The sequence below is a fragment of the Bos javanicus genome, chromosome 7, assembly GCF_032452875.1.
Source record: "Bos javanicus breed banteng chromosome 7, ARS-OSU_banteng_1.0, whole genome shotgun sequence".
NCBI lineage: Eukaryota > Metazoa > Chordata > Mammalia > Artiodactyla > Bovidae > Bos > Bos javanicus.
In genome coordinates, this window is record NC_083874.1 from 14,218,914 (window position 1) to 14,243,451 (window position 24,538).

A 24,538-nucleotide genomic window follows, 5' to 3' on the forward strand; every position below is an offset into this window, starting at 1 on the left:
CACTCACCGCGTCTCCCTTGTCACCTTTGCTGCCTTTGTGACCGGGGGCACCCACTTCTCCCTGCAAAGCAAGCAGACAGGATGAGGGACGACCCAGCCTCCCTCTTCCCCTGTCCTCCTCCAGCCCCTCCCTCTGCCTCAGCTCTCTCTCACCTTGTCCCCTTCCTCGCCAGAAGGCCCCGCAGCTCCAGGGGGCCCACGAAGCCCCAGGGGCCCGGGGATCCCATCTTTACCAGTGGGGCCAGGGGCGCCACGTTCACCCTGTTAGGGGGAGTAGAAAAAGTCAGGGCAGAAATGCAGTCCTGGTATGTGGAGGGCTGGTTCTTGGGGATGAATGGAGGGGGCAGGAACTTACCGGGGAACCCTTCTCGCCTGTGGGGCCCACGGGGCCTTGGCCTCCGCTTTGACCAGGAAGCCCAATGCTCCCTGCTGGGCCTACAGGACCACGCTCCCCAGGGGATCCCTGAAAACAGGGGTGGAGGGTCAGGAATGATAGCAATAACAGTAGATCTCATTTATTGAAGGGTTTGTAAGCAGCCTGAGTTAGGTGGTTACCACCAATCCAGGCCGTTCCCCACACAGCAGCCAGAGGGCGCTATCAACAGCCAAGTCAGAGCACGTGACTCCTCTCCCCGCAGCCCTCCAAGGCTCCCACCTCATTTGGAGAAAAAAAGCTCTCCGGGCAACTCATGAGGCCCTACGCGACCTGCCCCCATCTCCTCCCTGCCCTCACCTCCTCCTACTCACTTCCCTCCAGCAACACGGCCCCCCTCACTGCTTCCTCCAGCCTCAGGACTTTGCACATGCTCTTCCACCCTTCTCCTAGCCAACCACATGGCTCTTTCCTCAGGTCTCAGCTCAAATGTCATCTTCTCAGGAGACTTTCCCTAGTCAGCTTTTTTATTTATTTTTTGGTGCCTCAGGGTGGCATATGGGATCTTAGTTCACCCACAAGGGATTGAACCAGCACCCCCTGCATTGGAGGCACGGAGCCTTAACCGCTGCACCTCCAGGAAAGTCCCATGGCCAGACTATTTAAGGGCTCTCCCCTGCTCCCCACTAGTTTGCATTATTTGGCTTTGTGGCATTCACCGCCGCTGATCCATTATCTTCTTGACTAGATAGTAGTAAGCTCCAGAAGAAAGGAGGTTTTTAAAGGGGCTCATGTCCAACTTCCCTGAGGTCCAGTGGTTAAGACTTTGCCCTTCCAATTGAGAGGGCACAGGTTTGATTCCTGGTCAGGGAACTAGGGCCCACATTTAAACGGTGAGATCTGGTATGCAAGTAAGTATGTGTCAGACAGATCATCTCATTGAGGTTTACAACCTAGAGATGGGACTATTTTACAGACAAACCAACTGAGGCTGATGGAATGAGAGACTGCCTGGCCAGTGAGTGGCAGAGAGGAGTGTGACTCAAGCCTGTTTGGCTCCCAAAATAGCTGAACATGATCATGACCATACCCAGCTTCCCAGATATCTCGAGACCCCTCCACCCTGCCCACCCGCCATAGCAGATGGATTTACACTTACATTGGCACCGACAGGACCTGGGGGGCCCTTGTCACCCTTTAAACCAGTCGGTCCCTGAGGAGGAGATGATTCATAGTCAAGAGACCCCCAAAGGTAATTCACTGGTAGTCCAGTAGTCAGGACTCTGTGCTCTCATTTCTGAGAGTCTGGGCTCGACCCCTGGTCAGGAAACTAAGATCCACAAGTCCCCATGACTTGCTTCCCTAGAGAGAGAGACCCCCCTAAAGTGCTCCCAGGTCCTGTGTTTACTCTGGGGGGCTCAGAGTTCCCACCCCCTTCCTGGCACTGAGGTTCAGGGATCCATCCCTCCTCCTCCATGGTCAGGAGGCTATGGCCATGTCCCTCCTAAGCCCCCCTTTCTTTCTCCACTTCACAGCCCAGCCAGGCACATGCAAACCATACTTACTGGGTCCCCGGGGGCTCCATGAGGACCAGGGAAACCTCTGGGTCCAGGTGACCCTTCCTTCCCAAGGGGTCCCAGTGGTCCCACGTCCCCCTGCAGGAGTCCAGGGGAGGGAAGTCAGACTGTGGAGCAGGGGCGTCTCCCCTCAATCTGTGAGTCTGGGTCCCCTCCCCCACAGGGTTGATGCTAAGGCCATTCCAGGATCTTTGGGGTCACTCAACCGAGATGTCCCGTGGGGTGGTGGTCTCACCTTGGCCCCCTCTCTGCCTTCCAGGCCCGGAAGACCTTGTTCACCAGGAGGTCCAGGGGGCCCTGGGGGCCCCCTCTCACCCAGAGGCCCTGCTTCTCCTGTCTTTCCCTGGAGAGGAAGAAGGCTCATCTTGAATGGAGGTGGCCTGGGGTAGTGGTTCTGTCTGGGATCACCATCTCCCCTCCCCCCAAATATCCCCAAACTGGTGCAAAACTGGGGAGACCTGTGGGGACCACTCTGACCTGAGGACCCACGACACCAGCTGGTCCAGGTGGGCCTGTCTGACCTTGGAAACCCTGAGGAGAAACATTGAAAGAAGGTGTCATGGGACTTCCCTGGTGCTCCAGTGGTTAAGACTGAGCATCCGCTGCAAGGGGTGCAGGCTCCACTCCTGGTAAGGGAACTAAGATCCCACATGCCACAAGATGTGGCCAAAAAAAAAAATTTTTTTTTAATAAAATATAAATGAAAAAAAATATCATGGAGTGGAAGAAATGAAGAGCTCAATGGGGTCAGGGGTCAGAGGTCAAAGGGTTGCTCACCAATTCTCCTCTCTGTCCAGGGTGTCCAGGTACCCCATCTTTTCCCTGGGGACCCTGACGGACAAAGCATGAGAGAGCTGAAGCACAATAAGGAGTTTCCCCACTGCCTGGTTCCCCCTCCCCCCAGCAGGATATGCTGACTTACAGGGGGACCCTTTGGTCCAGAGAACCCAGGAGGACCTTGCAGACCTGGGAGGCCCTGAAACGGAAGCAGAATCATTAGAGCATCCTTTCTGCTTTCCTCCCCCTCCCTCTGAGTCCCACCTAATGACAACAAGCATTCTGGGTGCTTCCTGCAGGCCAGGCATGGGGTCAAGCATTCTACCTGCAGGAAGTCATTTCATTTGCCACAGCAGCCCTTTGGGAGGGGGACTGTGGTTATTCTCATTTGGTAGAGGAAGAAACCGAGGCAGAGAGGTTAGGTGACTCAACCAAGGTCACAGAGCAGATGAGCAGCAAAGTTAAGACTTGAACTCACAGCTCTCGGATATCAGAGGCTCTTTCTGCATTCTGCATTATAATGTCTCCCTACCTTCTGGGCTTGTCTCCCTGCCAGAATCACACAGACACACACAAACTCACTCACTCACTTACCTTTTCTCCAGGGAACCCAGGGGCTCCGTCCTGGCCCACATCACCCTAGGATAGAATGAGTTAGACTCAGGCTGCAGAACAAACTCAACAGGGATGTGTTGGGAGGGACTTGGTGGGCCTGAACCAGAAGGCTTGCGTGGGGGTACCTGGCCACCCACCCTCTCCATACCTTGGGGCCCGGCTGCCCTGTGGCACCTGGTTGCCCTCTCTCTCCACGGGCACCCTGAAGTGAAAAGAAGCAAAGATTAGGCAGGGGTGGGGGGGCGGGAGCCAGGAAGTGAGGCCGAGTCCTTAGGGTCCCTTCCCTCTGTGACCACCCAAGGACCACCGACATCCCCCAAACTCTCTTCCCACCCACCTCTCCCCTCGTAGCCCATCTTTCTGGCCCTGTCCCCATTTTCTTACTGGTGGTCCCCGCTCTCCTTCCAGGCCTGGCTGCCCAGCCTTCCCCTGGAACATAAATTGGGGCGAGGGGGAAGGAGAAGGTGGTGATGGTGCAAAGACAGGACAGAAACACACAAATACACCCAGTCAGAGACCTGGAAGATGTCTGTCTCACATTCATTCGCAAGCCTTTCACTCACTCAAATACATAAAGACAACTTACACACCCAACTATGAAAAGATGACAGACACCCAGTTATATTAGGATTGTACCTAGAGGGTCCACCCCTAGAAGCATGTTCACTCACACAGACACCTGTTTAATTATCACAGCTGCATGGTATGCATACAGGATTGTGTGCCACCATGGCATGCAAGGGGTGACCACAGCTTCGAGATGACACATGGAGCTTGTCGGGTAATATGTTCTTTGCCCATGTGTCTACCCAATGTAGTAAACACATATGTACATGGGCTCATGTGAGGACATGGTCTTGATAAACACAGTGGTGTACATGATGAGTGCATATACACAATATCCATTTACATAGCTGCAGTGCACACATAGCCAAACAATGCACACATGTGTACACAATCCCTCAGGTGCATAGAAATACATATTCCTATGTGTGTTTCCCTATTCTTTAACACACATCAACATGCCCTTTCATGCATTTATGCCCACAGTCACACAACAGACATGCAGCTGGTGCCCTTGTTCACCCAGTCACAAGCCCCGAGGCTGCAGCATCCAGGTCCCATCTGATTTGCACTGAAGGGCATGTAGGATGCACATGGCACATGGGCACACGTGCTGTAGTGCCAGGTGGGATCACCTACATGTGCCCTGCATTGCATGTGGCAATGTGTGTGCACACAGTGCTTCCAGGCACAGACACACCTGCCTAGGGTCCCACCTGTTGTCACGCACAGCCACACACACTCCTCCTCTCATGCAAGCCCTTCCCCTCCCCACTGACTCCTAGATCATGACTCACCCGCTTCCCTTTTTCTCCTAATGGTCCCAGAGGTCCCGGAAAGCCAATAGATCCCTGAATCAAGAGAATGAGAGAGAAGAAATGGAGATGAGGAATGGGTGGTGGGCAATGTTAGCCCTCCATTTGGTCATCCCATCTTTTCAGGCATTTCCAGGTGACTGATTCCAGAGGCTTCTTTGGTCCCTCTAGCCCCTGCCTCCTCCAAGACAGCCCTCAGGCATCCTCACCTCTCTCCTCTTGCTCACTCCTTTCCAGCCACACTAGCCCCTTTAATGCTACTCACATACCAGTACATTCCTGCCTCAGGGCCTTTGCACTGTCTGCCTTTGCCTAAAATTCTCTTCTTAGATCCCCTCCTCATCTAGATCTCATTCAGATGTCACCTCCTTCAAGAAGCCTCCCACCACCATCCTGACCACCTCATCCTCAAATCATGCACTAACACATTTTTCTATTTTGTTTCCCCCATAATATTTGTCTTGAAATGACCTGCTTGTCTGCTTAGTTATTCAATGACTAGGACATAACGCTCTAGTCCTAATCCCCACTGCCTGGCATATGGTGGGCACTTACTCAATACTTATTAACTGACTCCAGTAGTTGCTTTCCTGCCCATCTTGGAGGCATCCTCCCTTGACCTGGGGAGAAGACATCATAGGCTCCAATATCCCCTCCCACCCCTCACTGTGTTTTGAATCCTAGATCCATCTCTGGACTAGCTGTGTGGCCCTAGACAAATGGCTGAACCTCTCTGAGCACCAGTCTCCCTGTTTGTAGCCTGGGATGATATGAACAAGGTTCTGGTTAGGATAGATGGGATATGTGTAGAAAGTGTCTTGTTTAGTTTTATTTTTGTTACAAAGTACTTGGTACATAGTATGAATTCAACGAATGTTAACTGTCATTGTTACTCACGCAATTAGTAACTGCTATGGGCTGAATGTTTGTGTCTTCCAAAAATTCATGTTGAGTCCTCAGTCCCTAGTGTGATAATATTTGGGTGTGGAACCTTTGGGAACTAAGTAGGTCATGAGGGTAGGGGCCTCGTAAATAGGATTAGTGTCCTTATAAGAAGAGGAGACTAGACATACTGAGTGAAGTAAGTCAGACAAAGAAGGAGAAATATCGTATGACATCCCTTATATATGGAATCTGAAAAGAAATGATACAAACAAACTTACTTGCAAAACAGAAAGAGACTCACAGAATTAGAGAACCAACCTATGGTTGCCAGGGGGAAGGATGGGGGAAGGGATAGTTAGGGAGTCTGGGATGGACATGTACACACTGCTATATTTAAAATGGGTAACCAACAAGGACCTACTGTAGAGCACAGGGAACTCTGCTCAATGTTATGTGGCAGCCTGGATGGGAGGGGAGTTTGGGGGAGAATGGATACATGCATATGTATGACTGAGTCCCTTCTTGGTTTACCTGAAACTATCACAACATTGTTAATTGGCTATACCCCAATACAAAATAAAAAGGTTTTTTTTTTAAAGAAAGGAGACTATATCTCTCTCGGTCTGTCTCTCTCTCTGGCTCCTCCCTCTCTCCTTTGTTGTTGTTCAGTCGTTAAATCATGTTCGACTTTTTGTGACCCCATGGACTGTAGCATGCCAGGTTACCCTGTCCTTCACTATCTCCCAAAATTTGCTGATTTATGTCCATTGAGTCTGTGATGCCATCCAACCATCTCATCCTCTGCTGCCCCCTTCTCCTTTTGCCTTCAATATTTTCCAGCATCAGGGCCTTTTCCTCCACTATGTGAGGACAAAGACAGAAAATGTTCATCTACAAACCAGGAAGAAAGCCCTCATAGAATCCAACCATGCTGGCGCTCTGATCTCAGACTTTTGGCCTCCAAAACAAATTTCTATGTTTAAAACATCCAGTCCAAGGCATTTTTATTCTAGCAACCCAAAACTGACTTCAACTTAACTGATACATCAGGCCTCCTGTAATGTGTTCATTGCTTGATGCTCAAGGCACGCTGCTCAGCCTTGGCTACGAGCCTTTGAATTTCTTTGAACTCCCAGGAATTCCTGCTCCAACAGGCTGAGTTCTGCTCTGAATTTTGGTGCCTTGAGTTAATTCCCAAACCTGTTTATAGCAGTTACCCTTGCCAATGGACTCATGTGATTTAATGAAAGCTTATGAAAACTGATGAAATGCAGAAAGGGAAAAGAAAGATATCTCTAAAATCAAAGTTACATGGAAAAGACAAGAATTCCCTGGCAGTTCAGTGGTTAAGACTCAGCGCTTTCACTGCTGAGGGCCTGGGTTCAATTCCTGGTCTTGGGATCTAAGATCCTGCAAACAGCAGAGTTCAACCCCAAAAAAAGAGAGAGAGAGAGAGAAATGGAAAAGATTTAACATAAAGGAAAGCAATTTTTTAAAAAATCACTGTCAAATTAGATAGACATGAGCAAGATAACTATGGGGCTTCCCAGGTGGTGCTAGTGGTAAAGAACTCATCTGCCAACTCAGGAGTAAGAGAGGCGGGTTCCATCCCTGAGTCTGGAAGATCCCCTGGAGAAGGGCATGGCAACCCACTCCAGTATTCTTGGCCTGGAGAATCCCACGGACAGAGGAGCCTAGCGGGCCACAGTCCATGGGGTCGCAAAGAGTCGGACATGACTGAAGCCACTTAGCATGCATGCAGGCAGGGCATCCAGGGTATGCAGGGCCCTGGTTAAAGGGCAGCCTCAGAGGCAGCGCCAGGGGCGGGGTCAAGAACGTGGGGGCGGTTGGGTAAGGGGCGGGTTAGAGGCGGGAAGATCCCTTGCAGGAGGGCGTGGCAACCCACTCCAGCATTCGGCCTGGAGAAGCCCATGGACAGAGACTAGCGGGCCACAGTCCATGGGATTGAAAAGAGTCAGACACAACCGAAGAGACTTAGGACACACAAACGCAAGATAACTGTGCCAGAACAAGGCGCCAAAAGTATGGAACTCGAGGATTCTGTGCTCAGATTTCTTCCAAATGTCTTGGATTTTTCTGCTCCGCTTTATGTAAACAAAAACTACAAATCATCAGTGATGTAACATGGGTGTGGCTGAGGCAGAGAGACACGTCTTACCAATAGCCTCATCCATCAACACACTGGCAGCCAATGTACATTTTTACATAAATACATTCTAAGTTATAATTAATTCGAGATATGTAAGCTGCATGTTTTTTATGATTCTGCTCTTTACTGACTTTTTGTTTGAGCCAACCTCAATCATACCAGTAAGAGGGTCCTACAGATTTATTATCACCAAAATCATCAACATTATTATAATCAAATTGATGAGGTAGCTACTGCTGGTCTCTCCATTTTGCAACTGAGAAAAATGGCTCAATAGACTTGTTCAAGTTCATTTAGCAGGTATTAGGGGGTGACTTACTCAAGGTCACTTAGCAGGTGAGGAGTGACTTACCCAAGGCCACTTAGCAGATAAGGTTGGGTATTTGAGCCTAAGTTTGATGCCAAAGCCCACATCTTACATTTTCAGTGCCCCATGAGGTGGCCAGTTCACACCCCCCAGACCACAGCCTAGAACCCCAGATGTTATCAGTCTCTAAACCCTACCCTTGCCCACCACCTGCCTCCTAGCATCTGACCTTAGGGCCTGGACGTCCTGGATAACCTGGGAGACCCGGCACGCCAAGCTTGCCCTGCAGAGAGATTGTAGGAAAAAAGTCAGAGATTGCAATTTGGGGGTCAGTGGGGGAGGGGCAGGATGGCTGGGGCACGGTGGCAAAGGGAGGAGGGTGGGATCCAGGGAAACATGGGTTCAACTCCTGGTCCCTGTCTGCTAGGGGCACGTCCTTGGACAGCTCATTCAACTGTTCCAAATCTCAGTTTACTTGTCTGTAGAATGGGGATAAAAATGTCTGTTGCCTATAGTGGTTATGGGATATAAATAAGATAGAGTGCATTGCATTGCTCTATCATGCTGAGCTGCAGAAGTGAAGAAGTGGAGAGCCTCCTAAAGTTGGAGATAAAAAGACAGAAGGCTGAGGGCAAAGGGCCAGGGAACACCTTGACTGCAGGAAGCTGGGGACAGACTGGAGGCGGGTGACCAGGTCCACTCACCTTCTCCCCAGCTGAGCCTGGAGGACCCTCCTCGCCAAGCAGCCCCTCCTGCCCCTTTAGCCCCTCCGGACCATCCTCTCCCCGAGGACCTGGAGGTCCGGGTTGCCCCTGGAACAGAAAGGAGAAACCCTGATATCAGTCCTTCTTTGTCATCCCTGCCCGCTGTCTTTGCCCCAGTTCACCTCCTCACTGTTTTTCCCAAGTCCCCCAGATTCACCAGACTCCTCCCTTGGAGATCATCTTACCCGATCTCCTTTAAGCCCCGCATCACCCTTGAAGCCTGGGAAACCATCCTCTCCCTGGGTGGAAGACAGTACAGAGATCAGAAGTCAAAGTTTTCATGAAGGGGCAGAGTCAGAGCCCCAATATTAGGGTTCCCCTCTCCCAAGGAATCCCCTTCTTTCTTACCTTCTCTCCTTTCTCCCCCTGGAGGCCCCGGTTGCCAGAGGTACCCTGAAAAGAAAGAAGCTCTCAGTCCCCATGCTGCCCCCACTTAAGAAGGGCCCTGAACTCAGTCCTCTGCCCTGAAACAGCCAGGACAGTCCCAAGAGGATGCAGGACTAGAGGGAGGGGGTGGGGAGCAGCCCCAGAGAAAATTATCTTGTCCCATCATCTGCTAGTATGGTGTACAAGAGGTTCATTTCCCCCCACCCCTTCTCACTGGCAGCCTCCCAAGATCATCTGTGTGGGGGTGTGAAGGGAAGGCCAAATTTCCAAGTAATTGATTTCCATCTCCTAGGGACACTGTGTCCACAGTTCCTTCTGGCAGGAGGAAAAGGATGAACATTCCAGAACCCAGCTTCATTCTAAAGGCGAAGGAATGTTTCCCATTGTGCTGGATACAGTGCGACTCTGTGCCTGGCAACAAGGGGAGTCTGTGCTTGGCTACAGTGAGACTGCTCAGTGCAAGCCCAGATGCTGCTCACACCAAATTCTTGGCTTGGGCCATAAGAAAAGCTGCACTCGGCTACAGTGTAACTGAGCTCAGTGAGTTAAATGAAATTGTACTTGGATACACTATAACTATGTTTTGACAATAGCATGACTGTTTCCAGCCACAGGGAGACACACTATAATGGAATTCAGTGACTACAATGAAGTTACCCTTGGATACGATGTAACTATGTGTTTTGACACTATCATGACTGTCTCTAGCCACAGGGCAATTCATTGACCATGATGTAACCAAGTTTGACCACAATTGTTCTCTGACCATGGCTATGGTGTAACTAGACCAGCCAAAACATAGCCTTCAACTCTACATAGAAAACCATGCCTGACTTTCAATGGAACTCTGAGTTTGGACACCCACAGGACTTCATGGCCAGCTACAACATAACTACACCTCCTTGGCTATAGGGTGAAGCTTGTCTACAATGCGAAAATGTGGCTTTTAGACTGTTCTTAGACTAACCAAACTCTGTTCTTAGACTACAGGTGATGATACCTGTACTTAGCTACAAGGTAACTGGACTTAGCTACCACACAGATTTTAATTACAATGTCCCTACAGCTGGTCAACAGTAAGTCTCTATTCAGTACAGCTCTCAAGTGGTCCTAGCACTTCTAGGCTTGTAGACTGTATGGCTCTTGGCTTGAGTTTTTGTTGCTTTTGTTTGTTTTAATTTATTTATTTTTAATTGAAGGATACATGCTTTATAATGTTATGTTGGTTTCTGCCATACATCAACAAGAATCAGCCATAGGTATACATATGTCCCCTCCCTCTTAAACTTCCCTCTCACCTCCCACCCCATGCCACCCCTCTAGGTTGTCACAGAGCACTGATTTAAGCTCTCTGCATCAAACAGCACATTCCCACTGGCTATCTATTTGAGCTTTTAAAACAACCCTCTGCTTGATTATAATGTGTTGACCTGGGGATGTGATGTGTGTGCTTAACAGTGGGGTTCAGCCTGTAATGGGTTTAACTATTCTCAACTGCAAGGTGACAACTATGCTGTAATGTTAGCCTTTGGCTGTTCAGCTTCAAAGTAGAACACACCCTACTGCATAGGGCCAGTTCCACCGCACCTTGCCTGGCGGGCTGATTCCTCTCTCACACTCTTGTAGAAGTGTCTGATGGAGCCAGCTTCCCGAAGTCAGTGCTGATGAATCAGCCCTAACTGCAGGCCCAAAGCATCACTTACCTTCACACCCCGAGGTCCTGGATAGCCCGGAGGGCCTGCTGACCCTGCTGGACCCTGAGATGGAGATAAGATCAGTGTCAACCTGTTCTTCCCCCTCCATGTTCCCAGCGCCCTCATCTCTCTTCTCATGAGACTCCTGGCCCTGCCTGCCAACCCCCATCCCCAAATCAGCCCCTCTTCAAGTCCCTTACCTGAGCCCCTTTCTCTCCTGTTGGGCCCTCATGACCTGGGTGACCCTGGGAGAAAGACGTTCTGAGTTGTCAAAGACCTGATTTGCCATCCAAACTCCCAAGCCTCTCCCTTCTCCTTCCTCTTTCTCCCAGAATCTAGTTCTCACCGGAGGGCCTTCAGATCCTGGGAGGCCTGGAATTCCTGGGTTTCCAGGAGGACCCTGAAAGAAGATGAAAAGTAGGGAGAGATACAGCATCTCAGGGCCTGGCATTCCACCAGGAAATCCCTGCTCAGACATGCAGCTACCTCAAGGTTAGAGAAAAAGCAGATCCTACTGGTCAAGCAATCTATTCTCAGCAATTCCGAACTTGCTGTATGACCCTGGACAAGCCGCCTCCCCTCTCTATGCCTCAGAAAGCCTCTGCTTCTGGGAGAATTCAGGCAAGGGATATAAAAATAGTGTGACAGACATGCTGGGATGGGGGACCCCTTCCTTTAGAAGCCCCTTCAACCCACAGTTCCACCGAAGAGTGGTGGGTCTACACAGGCATGTGGTGACCCCTCTATGTCCTGCACACAGTTGATGAGTCCAGAGGGGAGATCCTGGCCCAGCTAAGCCAGTCAGACTCTCTCCTGAAATTTTGAGGGAAGCAACACCTTGTCTCATTGAAACTATGATCAGATGGGTTTGGGTAAAGAAACTGTAAGATCCTAAGGAGCTGGGAACTGAAATAGTGACAGAGCAGTACAAGATTGTGTAGAAACAGGGTTGAAGTAAGAACAGACTCAGACGGTAAAGAATCTACCAGCAACGCGCGAGACATGGGTTTGATCTCTGGGTTGGGAAGGTCCCCTGGAGAAGAGAATGGCAACCCACTCCAGTATTCTTGCCTGAAGAATCTTGTGGACAGAGGCACGTAGTGGGCTACAGTCCATGGGGTCAGAAAGAATCAGACGTGACTGAGCGACTAACATTTTTGCTTTTTCAAGATGTATATAGAAAGAATCCTGTCTTTCAGGGGAGATGGAAACAGACATGCAGAGGAACAAAGACGACACTGCAAGACCCCAAAGAAAAGGATTTCTTGGCCCATGAATCTTGGTAATACTTTCTGGCTTCTGAGAGGTTCCCCCGTGTCTTGATAATATCCCCTTGTTCTCTAAACTCGGTCGAGGTCTATTTCTCACCATCAGCCCTTCTCCAACAATGACACTTGGTTACTCGGCTTGTTTAGGGACTGCTGCAATTGATCATTATCCATGGCTTACAAAAGGGGCCCAATGGGAAGCTTTTCCTGCAGGCAGAGTTGAAGGAAGAAGACGATAGGGGAGGAGGGAGACGTAGAGCTGTCACTCACCTTCTCCCCAGGAGTGCCGATGGGTCCCTGGGGACCGGGAATTCCCTGGAGATATTTTAAAAGACAAGAAAAGCATTAGAAAAGGACAGTGAGTGCAGAAGTTGGAGAAGCTAAGAATGGTCTATGACCTTCATGGACCACCCCTCCCCCCCTTATTGGAAAAATAGCTCAAACCTGGGACCCAGGATTTCCCTGCTGTCCTGGGGGGCCTGGTTCTCCTGGAGGACCCTGGGGAGAAAGTGAGGTTTCTGTGAAGCTGGAAAGGTTGTGGTGTTGAGGTGTCAGTGAAGTTGAAATGAGGGAAAGGGTCATGGGAGTGGACAAGGATATGTGTGGTCATAGGGTCAGAGTGTCTGAAAGCATCAGGGGGGCTTCCCTGGTGGCACCGTGGATGGGAATCCACCAACCAATGCAGGGGGCATGGGTTCAACCCCTGGTCCAGGAGGATTCCACATGCCGCAGGGCAACTGAGTCCATGCACCACAAGTACTAAGCCCGAACTCTAGAGCCCATGAGCTGCCAGCTACTGAAGCCCGTGTGCCTAGAGCCCATGCTTTGCAACAGGAGAAGCCACCGCAATGAGAAGCCCACACACCACAGTGAGGAGTAGCTCCGGCTTGCCACATCTAGAGAAAGCCTGTGCCCAGCAATGAAAACCCAGCCCAAACGAAACTTTAATTCATTCATTAATTTAAAAGAAAGCATCAGGTGGGGCTTCCCTGGTGGCTCAGTGGTAAAGAATCCACCTGCCAATGCAGGAGACACAGGTTGGATCCCTGATTTGGGAAGATCCCAAATGGCAAGGAACAACTAAGCCCGTGCGCCACAACTATAGAGCCTGTGCTCTAGAGCCCGGGAGCCGCAACTATGGAGTCCCCATGCTGCAACTACTGCAGCCCACGGACCTAGAGCCTATGCGCCTAGAGCCCCTCCGTGCTCTGCAACAAGAGAAGCCACTACAGTGAGAAGTCTGTGCACTGCAACTAGAGAGTAGCCCCCACTTGCAACTAGAAAAAAGCCCGTGCAGCAACAAAGACTGAGTGCAGCCAAAGATAAAGAAAGAAAGCATCAGGTATTGGAACACGTACCACATTTCCTTTGGCACCTGGAGCACCATCACTTCCAATCACACCCTGGGGGAGGAGAGGCTGTGAGACCAGGGCAGACACACGTGGAGGAGCCTGCGTCTGAGACGCTGAGAGGCACAGGGGGAACAGTGAGTGGGCAGAGAAGCCAGGCGGCAAGGAATGGACATGCAGAGGAGATAACGGTGAGGAAAGGACAAACAGGGATGTAGAAAGACAGTGATGTTCTCACCGGGCGTCCCAGGGGTCCGGGGGAGCCTCTAGGGCCAATCAGTCCTCGGGGGCCCTGCAAGGAAGTGGGAGCTAATGTTATTCCAGCATCCCTGCTCTGAGGCCCAAGGAGGCCTGCCTCCCTCCTCTGCGTCAGACAAGCAGTCCAGGGGTCCCTCATACTCACCGGCTCCCCTGCCTGGCCAGTGGGCCCCGGAGGTCCCTCTGCTCCCTGTGGGAAAGTGGCATCACTTGGGGAGGCAAGGGTATGACCTTTAGAGAATCACCTTCCCTCATCTGGGCAGCCCCTTCCAAGGCATCAGAGTCAGAACTTGTGGCAGAATCCAGCCAGCTGGGTGTACGTGACTTGAAATTCAGGCCCGTGACCCCAGTCTGGACCTGCAGTCCCGGGCCTCACCTCTGAACTCTAGTTGTTGTTTAGTCTCTAAGTCAAGTCTGACTCTTTTGCGACCCCATGGTCTCCAGGCTTCTCTGTCCATGGGATTCTCTAGGCAAGAATACTGGAGTGGGTTGCCATTTCCTCCTCCAGGGGATCTTCCCTGCCCAGGGATGGGACCCATGTCTCCTGCATTGGCAGGTGGATTCTTTACCGCTGAGCCATAGGGAAAGCCCAGTAACTCTAGTACTAACCCCCAACTCTCCATCTGTCTTTTTGAGCCCCTGATGGGGCCTCCTGAGTCTCCAATGCAGACCTTCACCCCTCCCCCAGTCTCCTGAATGTTCTATTTCCCTCATTCTGGCTTTCTGGCTTCCAAACCACCCCCTAACTTGCTTCCAAACTTACCTTCCGTCCATCCTCTCCTGGGGGACCAGGTTTCCCCACATAACCAAAGTCACCCTGGAGTGGGGAACACAGAGGGCCATTCAGAGTCAAAAGATGAGGGTAGAGATCAACCCCCAAGAAAGGGAGATGGGGTGTGAGGGGCGAGCACTCAGACACAGGGATGGAGGCTCTGATATTGGGGGTGGGGAGAGTGTCATGAATATATCGGGAGGGGCGTGGATGTGGGGGAAGGGCCTCACACACTCACCCTTTGGCCCTTCTCACCAGGCAGCCCTGGCAGGCCATCAAAGCCCCGATCACCCTGCACAAAAAGATACCATCTGAGCCTTGAATCCTCTACCCTGACAGTCCCTCCAAGTCCCAGTCCTGGCCACATCACCTACCTTAGGTCCCGTGGCGCCGGGGAGGCCCCGAGCCCCATCTGCTCCAGCGCGGCCCTGTGGGGGGTAGGGGTGACATAGTCAGGACATCTACTGCCATGTGGGGAGTACCTTCCTCATGCAGTCCCTTGTGCTGGTGGTTTCGCTGTGTACTAATTGAACCTCTCAAGTATATCTCAAACCCATCCATTACTCTTTATCCCTAGTGCCCTTTCTCTAATCCGAGTTACCAGCATCACAAAAATGAAGAACCCTCGTCTTCAGGGAATTCCCTGGCAGTCCAGTGGTTGGGGCTCCATGCTTCCACTGCAAGGGGGCAAGGGTTCCATCTCTGGTTGGGGAACTAAGATTCCCACATACCGCATGGCCAAAAAATAAAATAAAATAAAAAGAGGACTTCCTTTTTGGTCCAGTGGTTGAGAATTGATCCAGGAAGATCCAACACGCCACACTGCAACTAAGCCTGTGCACCGCAACTACCGAGCCTGAGCTCTAGAGCCCATGAGCTACAACTACTGAAGCCCATGGGCCCTAGAGCCTGTGCTCCACAATGAGAGAAGCCACCATGAAGAGAAGCTTGTGCTCCACAACGAGAGGGTGGCCCCACTCACTGCAACTAGAGAAAGCCCTTCACAGCAAGGAAGACCCAGGACAGTCAGAAAAATTAAAAATAAATAAATTTTTTACAAATAAATTTTTTGAAAAGAGAAGAGTACACTTAAAAAAAAAAAAAGCCCCCATCTTCAGTCTGCATTAATCTCCTTGCTGTATGTTCCCCATGGAACATTAATACTATCTGGAATTATCATTTTCCCCAATGTGCCAGTCTTTCCTTTGGCATGTACTGTTCCTTCGCTTGGAATGCCCTTCCCCTCCTGTTTCCCTGGTTATACCTCAAATCTCAACTCAAGCATCATTCCTCAGCTGGTCCTCCCTGACTCCATGACCTGGCCAGCTTCCTTTGTCACCCTTGACTGGGAACGGCAGTCCATAACCCTCAGTGGACTGCCATTCCCTGTCCTCAGTGCTCTTATCCCACCAATGACACCAGCAGACCCTGAGAACACAGAGCCGAGGCTCGTGTTGGGTGCTGAGAGATGGCTAAGGGATGACCTGAAGACATACGAATCACTCACCATCTTTCCCTCTCGGCCAGGGGGCCCATGAGGTCCCTGAAGCCCTCGGGGACCCTAGAAGAGAAAGAAAAGGAGGCAGAAAAAGAATAACAAAGAGTAAGGACTTAATTTAAGTCATTCCCTGTTGTGTTCAGTCACTAAGTCGTGTCTGACTCTTTGCGACCCCATGGACTGCAGCATGACAGGCTTCCTTGTCCTTCATTATCTTCTGAAGTTTACTTAAAGTCATGTCCATCAAGTTTGTGATATTATCCAACCATCTCATCCTCTGTTGCCCCTTTCTCCTCCTGCCTTCAATCTTTCCCAGCATCGGCATCTTTTCTAATGAGCTGGCTCTTCGAATTAGGTGGCCAAGTTATTGGAGCTTCAGCTTCAGGATCAGTCCTTCTAACAAATATTCAGGGTTGACTTCCTTTAGGATTGACTAGTTTGCTCTCCTGGCTGTCCAAGGGACTCTCCAGCACCACAATTTCAAACATCAAAAAGGCAGTAATTGCAAGTGTATCACCAGCCCTTTTGCTATGTTCCCCAACTCGCACTTTATCCTGTGGCCATGGGAGACATCCACCTTCCCATCCACCCTGCCCCTCACCCCACCAATCTCACCTGTGGCCCCATTTCTCCCATCTCTCCTTTCAGACCTGGATACCCAGGGAGACCCTTGGAGAAGAAAAACAGGGTGATGCACTTAGAGGGAGTTTGAGTTAGAGTCATCTCCACGGATGTGTTCCCTCTTCCACGCAGCCTCCTTACTCACCACGGGACCTGGGCGTCCAGTGAGCCCCACCGGGCCAGGAGGGCCTTTCATAGAGAGCTGAAGAGACAGAGGGGAACAAAGCCTCAAGTCTTCCACACCCCCACAAAATCATCGTCAAGAGTTAAATATCCACCTGTCTCCTGACTATTCAGAGTCTCCCATCTTTGTCATTCTCTCAATGTCCTCCCATTAGCTCCTGACACGCATGCTCAGTTATATGCTACCTCATAGACAGTAGCCTGCCAGGCTCCTCTGTCCATGGAATTCTCCGGGCAAGAATACCCAAGTGGGTTGCAATTCCCCTCTCCAGGGGATCTTCCCGACCCAGGGATCAAACCTACATCTCCTGAATTGCAGGCAGATTCTTTACCGCTGAGCCATTGGGGAAGCCCCACCCTCCAACAGTCCCCGGATTATCCTCCCCTCACCTGAGCTTGTTGCAGGACTGCCTGAGCCTGGGCCTGCTGGAAGGATACTGGGGGTCCTTTGTGAGAGCCTCTTGCAAACTGGAACTAGAGGGCAACTAGTAGTGAGGGTAACTTCTACAAGAGGTCCCCACTTCCTGGGTCAGGACTCCACTCCCCAAGGCCAGGCCAGCCTGTCTCCCTCTTACCGGCATCATGATCACAGTGCCTGGGAGACCCCGGATCCCATCCATGCCAGGGATGCCTGGGAGGCCAGCAGGGCCCTGAGAGAGGAAGAGAGACACAGAGGGATGGAGATAGAGAGATGGAGCAAAAGATAGGGGAAGGAGGGGACAGAGAGAAACAGAGCGGGAGAGAGGGAGAGAGACAGGTGAAGGCAGAGAGATGGAAAGAGGGGGGCAGGGAGAGAGAAGATACAGAAGACAAGACAAACACAGAGAAATTGAGGGAGGGAGGGAGAAAGTGATGAAAAGTGAAAGAGACAGAAACAGAAAGGAGACAGATGAAAGAGAGATGAGGAGACAGACATAGAGAGAAAGAGACAAAAAACACTCAAGGATAGAGACAGAAGGAAAAAAGCAGGGGATAGCCCCACCCCCAAGATGGAAGAGGAGCCAGATGGCAATTCACGAATGGGGAGAAAGATGAGCAGGAGGGGTCAGTGCCAGCCCCAAGGTGATGTCCCCAGCCCCAGCCATGCTCCCAGCTTCAGCTCCACAGCTTGAAATCTCCCTCTCCCCAAAGGTTACATGCCAGAGAGACTCTCTTACCGGTAGACCACGGTCTCCAGGGAATCCTGGGGGGCCAGGAGGGCCTGAGGGGCCAACCACCCCCTGTTGCAGACAGAGGTACAGAGGTCATGAGAAGTGCAAAGTCTGAGCCAAGGGGACTTGTGGCCCACCACTGACCTCGGCCCCGTGTTGACCTTCCTACCCCATCCCTGAGCCACTCCTGGCCCCTCAATGCTACGCTGATCCATATAAACCTCCAACTTTACATCTCAATCCCGTTTTTTATTCATCTTTTGAGCCTCAAGTATCTAACAGTCATTGAATGATCTGGCAACATTACACTCCAACTCCGCACCCGGGGAGATCAAACACCCCAACTGGAAGTAAAAGGCAAGAAGAGGGGAATGCAGTCATGACTCACTTGGGGTCCCGGGGCTCCTGGGGGTCCTTCAAACTGCTGTCCCTGGGGGAGAAAGGAGTGTGACCCCCATTCTTGCCCACACCCCTGCAACTCTGCCAGCCCCAGACCCCTTACCTGTTCGACCACAGCTGGTTCTCCTTTTTCTCCTTTCTCCCCAGCACCCTGGAGCAGGGGGTGGAAAGAAAACAGATGTGAGCCTGGAACTCAGACACAGAACTCTCAGCTAACTGACTTCATACTAAACACACACACACACACACACATGCATACACAGAGTCCATTCTCTGAGCTGCCTCTGTTGTTCTTTCTTCAACCAATATGTTTCCAGCAGCTCAGCTTCCAGTTTTGAGCTGGCTGTGCTGCAGCAAGGTGAAGACCATGAATTCTGGGGCATGCTGTGAGATCTTAATCCTGGAACTGCCTCTCACTTATTCAACTTATTCAACTCCTACAGACTTATTTAACTCCTGCAGACTCACGTGCAAAGTTCATGGGTCAAAGCCTGCTCTATATATCCCATGGGAGGATGAAGAAGTTAAAACAATGCTTAGCACATCACAAGCACTCAGGGTAAGATGGTAGGATTATTCACCTTCTTCCTTGTCCAACATCAAGGCTAGAACCTAGATGCCTTCCCTATCTGCGGTATTTTTCTAGACAAGCTCCTCCAATCCCTGGACTAAAGATAGAATCTCTCTGCTAATGAGTTCTAAGTCTTTATCTCCAGTCTAGACCACCCCTTGAGCTCCAGAATTTTCTAACCAATCACTTGCACTGACAACCGAACAAGGGTTGCCAATTTGTCACTGTTGTTCAGTCGCTCAGTCAAGTCTGGGACCGCATGGACTGAAGCCCCCACCAGGCTCCTCTGTCCATGGGATTTTCCAGGCAAGAATATGGGAGAGGGTTGTCATTTCCTTCTCCAGGGGATCTTCCCAACCCAGTGATCGAATCAGCGTCTCCTGCACTGGCAGGCGGGTTCTTTACCACTGAGCCACCAGGCAAGCCCAGTTGCCAATTTAGCACATCCGAAATAAGATCATTGACCCTTTTCACCTGCTCCTCCTTCAGGCTTCCCCATCTTACTCAGTGGTGCCACCATGCATCTCCCCAGTCATCTTAGCATCTTTCTTCACCTTCAGCAGCAAGAGCAAAATGGGGCACGGTTCAAGTCAGTCCACTTGTCTCTGTCCACCCCCTCCGTCCTCCCCCAACCACCACCACTCTCATCCAGGTTACCACTTTCTATTTTGCATGCATGTGTGTATTAATCACTCAGACGTGTCCTACTCTTTGCGACCCTGTGGACTGTAGCGGGCCAGGCTCTTCTGTCCGCAGGATTCTCCTTTTGCATAGACCGCTGGTTTCCCTGCTGCCCTTCTGGCTCCCCCTACAGTCCATAGGCTGTTCAGCACCAGAGAGAGCTTTGAAAACTCCCAAGTCATGTTCCCTCTCCAGAGGGCTTCTCATCATGCCTAGACTAAAAGCCAAATGAATCACCCTACCCACAGAGCCATTCATTAGCACAATGCCTGTCACATTAGCACAGTATCTGTAGATAAATATTTGTCAACTGCACTGGGGTGGTGGGAAGGCATTCTAGGCAAGAGCAAAGAAAGCAAAAAAAAAAAGAATGTGGCCATGTGTGGCTCCAGGAAGGAGTCCCTGCACCTAAGCCACCCAAACTCACAGGAAAGATCTGGAACTCAGTATTCCATGACTGTTCTGCTGCCCGGAAGTGGGGGCCCATAGTGGGATCACCTTCTTCTTCATCTTCTCTGTCTAACTCAGTCTCCAGGGTCTCCAGTTCAGTTCCATTGTCAGGGTCCAGGCCCTCCTGAGGACATTGGAACAGACCAAAGTTTGCCCCGACCTCTTCATTGTCTGCCGCCACCACCACCCCAGGACCTTCCCTTCCAGCCCCGTCCACTTCCCACCAACCTCTAGGATGGTGACATTGCTACCAAAGGTCACAGTTGTGATGACCAAAGGCGTGGGTGTCGGAGACAGAGTTGGTTCTGGTGTCTCTGTCTTGGGGATGTCAGTGGAGGTCTGGAGGAAGGACAGAGAGAGTACCAGGTCAATCAAGGCGGAAGGGAGGGAACTTCCCTCGTGGTCCAGTGGCTAAGATTCTGCGCTCACAATGCAGGGGGCCCAGATTCAATCCCTGGTCAGAGAACTAGATCCCACACGCTGCAACTAAGAAAGATCCCACATGCCACAGCTAAGACAGTGAAAGTGTTAGTCACTCAATTGTGTCCAACTCTCTGCGACCCCATGGACTGTAGCCTGTCAGGCTCCCCTGTCCATGGGATTCTCCAGGCAAGAATACTGGAGTGGTTTGACATTTCCTTCTCCAGGGGGAACGTCCCAACCCAGGGATCAAACCCGGGTCTCCCACATTCTGAGCATATTCTTTACCATCTGAGCCACCAGGGAAGCCTAAGACAAGGCACAGCTATATAAATAAATAAATAATTTTTAAGGTGAAAAGGGAAGATACTTTAAAAAAAAAAAAAAAAGGCAAAAGGAAGGTGAAGGAAGAGACAGACCCTGTCTCCCAGAGCACTCAGTCCAGGGAGGGGGACAGAGGAGGATTCTCAAAAAACATCAGAGGTATATAGGGCACCCTCAGGCCTGTGGAGGCGAAGGTGTGCTGGCTGGATGAGGACAGCCAGCAGGGGGAGCCCTCTTGTGTGGAGGATGGTCGGGGCTGGCCAGGGCTGGGAGTCACAGCAGGACTGGATCCAAAGCCCAGTGGTCAAGGTCAATGTCCAGCACTCAGGGCCAGACTCCCGGAAGCCTAGCTCATGTGTCCGCTCCCAAGGCAGAGCTCAGCGGTCAGCCAGCCAGGCTGCAGTCAGAGGGGGAGTTCGAGCTCCTGCTGGCCCAGACAGCTGCAAAGGAACTGGGTCAGGGTGCAAAGCGGGTGGTGGGGGCCCAGGTGAAGGGTTGGCGCTGAGGAAGGGTCTGAGGAAGGGTAGAATAGTCCTGGCATCTCTGTTCTAGGCTGAAGCGCTAACCTCTTTCTCCATGATGCTAACAGATGTAATGCAACCGGTGACCCTCCAAACAAGGATCCCAACAAAGGGCACCTACCAGGGACACCTAAACAGTGGCCCTGCCAACTGATGACCACCATCAATGGCCCCCAATTATTCCTACAGTCATGAACCATTGCATGCATGCATGCTAAGTCACTTCAGTCGTATCCGACTCTTTCTGACCCCGTGGACTATAGCCTGCCAGGCTCCCCTGTCCATGGGATCCTCCAAGCAAGAATACTGGAACGGGTTGCCATTTCTTCCTCCAGGGGATCTTCCCAACCCAGGGATCAAATCTGCATCTCCTGCATTTGTAGGTGGGTTCTTTACCACTAGCTCCACCTGGGAAGCCCAATTTAGTGACCCTCCAATTAATAACCTGTGATCAGTGACCCCCATTAAGAATCCTAACCAATGACTAACCAAAACACCTCCTAATAATCTGTATCCTTGATCTTCCACCAGGTATTCCTATAACCAGTCACCCATCACTGGCCCCCCAATTAACGACTTCCATCAATGACCCCAACAAGTTACTCTTTCAGTCAGTGACCTCCCCAACCAATGACCCCCACAAGAAGTACTAACCAGTGACCCCCCAACCAATGAATCCTCTTAACCAGTGATCTTCCAACAACGAATACCCACAAACGAACTCAACTAGTGCTCTCCAACCAATGACCCCCCCAGACAGTAATTTCATTAACCAATGATCCATCAATGACTTCCCAACTAATTACCCATCAGGGACTCCCAAATTAACTATGTCATCCATGATCCCCCCAAAATCACTCCCCAACGAGTGATTCCAACTGGTGACCCCACTAGTGCTTTCTCATCAATAGTCCCCCACTGGCGACTTCCCCAATTAGTGATCCTCAACAATGACACTCCCCCACCATGAGCCTTAAGCTAGTGACACCAATAACACCAACAATGGCCTCCATCAATGGCTTCCAAGAATGACCTCCAATTAGAAACCCCCAAACATCAACCTTAATAAATATCTCCTTACAGTAACCCATGTCAACCAGTAATCTCTATCGGGGAGTCCAAATAGTGTGCCCCTAATTGCTGTTGTTGCTGTTCACTCACCAAGTCACATCCAACTCTTTGAAACCCCATGGATGTTATTAGACCAGGCAACTCCATCCTCCATTATCTCCTGGAGTTTGCTCAAATTCACATCCATTGAGTCAGTGATGCTATCTAACCATGTCATCCTCTGCCATCCCCTTCTCCTATTGCCTTCAGTCTTTCCCACCATTAGGGTCTTTTCCAATGAGTCCCCCCAGTGAGTGACCCTTCACTGAATAACCCCAACCAGTCAACGCCAAACAATGACGCACCAACAAACCCATCATTGAACCCAGCTAGTGGCTCTTCTTAAACAGTAGCCCTCACAAGAACCCCACTAATAATAATGTACTCATCTGGTGTGTCCCCTCCCTCCAGCACCCCCACCCCTAGAACTGGAGGTTGGGAGGAAGATATGAGAGACCTCCTAAGACAGGATAAGCGCCCCCCCCCCAACAGTGATTGGTCAGCCGAGATAAGTCAAAGGTCAGGGACTGGAGACCAGAGGGGGAGACCCTGGATGAGGCACAAGGGATCAGTGGGGATCAGAGTCCAGAAGCAGGGCGGGCAAAGGGCAGACCCCTTACCTGGTTGTCCAGGGAGCCAGGAGGAGGACTCACAGCCACAGTTTCCTTGTTCTTCTTCTTCCTGCCCTTCCCTTTACGACCTCGCCCTTTTTTCTTCCCTTTTCCTTTCCCCTTTCGCCTAGGGGGAGGGGTTTCTGGCTCCCCCTGAGGGACCTGGGGAGAGGATTCCAATCAGATCCAGAGGCCCTGAGTGGAGACTCCATCACTCAGATCACGGGAGGTCATGCTGGCACATGGTCCATTGGTCCTGTGTTTTAAAGCCAGGGCTCACTCAGCCCTGGGAATTGGGGTCAAGGTCAATACATGATCTGGGGCCAAGGGTCAGTTATGTGACTGGAGGTCAAAGTCATTCATGCCTAGGAATGGTTTGAGGGCGGGGGTCACTCAGCCCCATGGACAGGGCTCAGAATTCACTTATTCCTGAGACCTGGAGCCAGGGATGTCTGAGCCAGTGACCTCAGGACAAGCCCCATACTCACCGTGGTGACTGTTGGATCCAGGTCATCACAGCCAGGAAGGTACCGCTCACATGCCTGGAAGGCAGCCTGGGGATCTGGGCTTATCACCAGCTCCTGAACATCTCCCTGGGGAGAGAGTGGGGGTTGGCGAAGGGGTCCACAGCCTGACCCCAATCCCCATTCCAAGCAGCAGGGTCTCGTATTTTTCCACTCAAATCACCACTACTAAGTATAAGGAAGGGATAGCCCCACCACAGCCCCAGAAATCCCTCTGCACCCCAAAACTGAGAGCAGGAAGATTCTATCAGGGTAATGCCAAACCACAAGCCACACCCCAAAACGTCTGTCCCATCAGAGGCACATTTGTTCCTTTTCTCTTAGGCACATGGTGACACCTACTGTGAGTCAGGTGCCCTTCAAGGTACCAGGGACGAGAAGGGAAACAAAAACTTTCCTAGTAGTCTAGTGGTTAAAAATCTGCCAATGCAGACATGGGTTCAATCCCTAGTCCAGGAAGATGCCACGTGCTACAGTGAAACTAAATCCATGCATCACAACTACTAAAGCCCACGTGCCCTGGAGCCCATGTTCCCCAACAAGAAAAGCCACCACAAGGGAAAGCCCATGCACTGCAACTGGAGAGTAGCCACAGCAGCAACGAAGACCCAGCACAGCCATAACAATAGACATTTTTTTCTTTTAGAAAAAGAAACCGGATGATGAGTTTCCTGGATTTTTATGACACACATGACAATTTTATGACACATTGAAAACACGTCTGTCACAGAGCCTCATGACACCTTGCCTTGCTGGCAACACACACCATCACAACAGCCAGTGTGGTCACGCATCACAGTCTTATCCTCCCACCTTAAGCTAAGTATGTGTGTGCATGCTAAGTCGCTTCAGTCGTGTCCATCTCTTTGTGACCCCTTGGGCTATAGTCCGATAAGTTC

At 51.0% G+C, this 24,538-nt stretch overlaps 1 protein-coding gene across 3 annotated transcripts in view; it reads right to left on the minus strand.

Annotated features, from left to right (window-relative positions):
- Window positions 1-24,538, minus strand: part of COL5A3 (collagen type V alpha 3 chain) — a 44,689-nt gene that overhangs the window by 14,697 nt on the left and 5,454 nt on the right. For all 3 annotated transcript variants that reach the window (XM_061422072.1, XM_061422073.1, XM_061422074.1), the window contains 40 exons: window positions 23,604-23,708; window positions 23,125-23,277; window positions 20,358-20,468; window positions 20,107-20,253; window positions 18,531-18,578; window positions 18,417-18,458; window positions 18,035-18,097; window positions 17,453-17,527; window positions 17,268-17,351; window positions 16,840-16,896; window positions 16,689-16,742; window positions 16,083-16,136; window positions 14,950-15,003; window positions 14,814-14,867; window positions 14,567-14,620; window positions 13,949-13,993; window positions 13,784-13,837; window positions 13,555-13,599; window positions 12,641-12,694; window positions 12,467-12,511; window positions 11,275-11,328; window positions 11,129-11,173; window positions 10,938-10,991; window positions 9,196-9,240; window positions 9,033-9,086; window positions 8,788-8,895; window positions 8,313-8,366; window positions 4,704-4,757; window positions 3,727-3,771; window positions 3,491-3,544; window positions 3,322-3,366; window positions 2,873-2,926; window positions 2,728-2,781; window positions 2,428-2,481; window positions 2,186-2,293; window positions 1,939-2,028; window positions 1,533-1,586; window positions 356-463; window positions 154-261; window positions 8-61 (listed from right to left, as the gene is read on the minus strand). In XM_061422072.1, coding sequence (XP_061278056.1) covers window positions 8-61; window positions 154-261; window positions 356-463; window positions 1,533-1,586; window positions 1,939-2,028; window positions 2,186-2,293; window positions 2,428-2,481; window positions 2,728-2,781; window positions 2,873-2,926; window positions 3,322-3,366; window positions 3,491-3,544; window positions 3,727-3,771; window positions 4,704-4,757; window positions 8,313-8,366; window positions 8,788-8,895; window positions 9,033-9,086; window positions 9,196-9,240; window positions 10,938-10,991; window positions 11,129-11,173; window positions 11,275-11,328; window positions 12,467-12,511; window positions 12,641-12,694; window positions 13,555-13,599; window positions 13,784-13,837; window positions 13,949-13,993; window positions 14,567-14,620; window positions 14,814-14,867; window positions 14,950-15,003; window positions 16,083-16,136; window positions 16,689-16,742; window positions 16,840-16,896; window positions 17,268-17,351; window positions 17,453-17,527; window positions 18,035-18,097; window positions 18,417-18,458; window positions 18,531-18,578; window positions 20,107-20,253; window positions 20,358-20,468; window positions 23,125-23,277; window positions 23,604-23,708 — 2,694 coding nt within the window. The remainder of the gene's footprint in view (window positions 1-7; window positions 62-153; window positions 262-355; window positions 464-1,532; window positions 1,587-1,938; window positions 2,029-2,185; window positions 2,294-2,427; window positions 2,482-2,727; window positions 2,782-2,872; window positions 2,927-3,321; window positions 3,367-3,490; window positions 3,545-3,726; window positions 3,772-4,703; window positions 4,758-8,312; window positions 8,367-8,787; window positions 8,896-9,032; window positions 9,087-9,195; window positions 9,241-10,937; window positions 10,992-11,128; window positions 11,174-11,274; window positions 11,329-12,466; window positions 12,512-12,640; window positions 12,695-13,554; window positions 13,600-13,783; window positions 13,838-13,948; window positions 13,994-14,566; window positions 14,621-14,813; window positions 14,868-14,949; window positions 15,004-16,082; window positions 16,137-16,688; window positions 16,743-16,839; window positions 16,897-17,267; window positions 17,352-17,452; window positions 17,528-18,034; window positions 18,098-18,416; window positions 18,459-18,530; window positions 18,579-20,106; window positions 20,254-20,357; window positions 20,469-23,124; window positions 23,278-23,603; window positions 23,709-24,538) is intronic.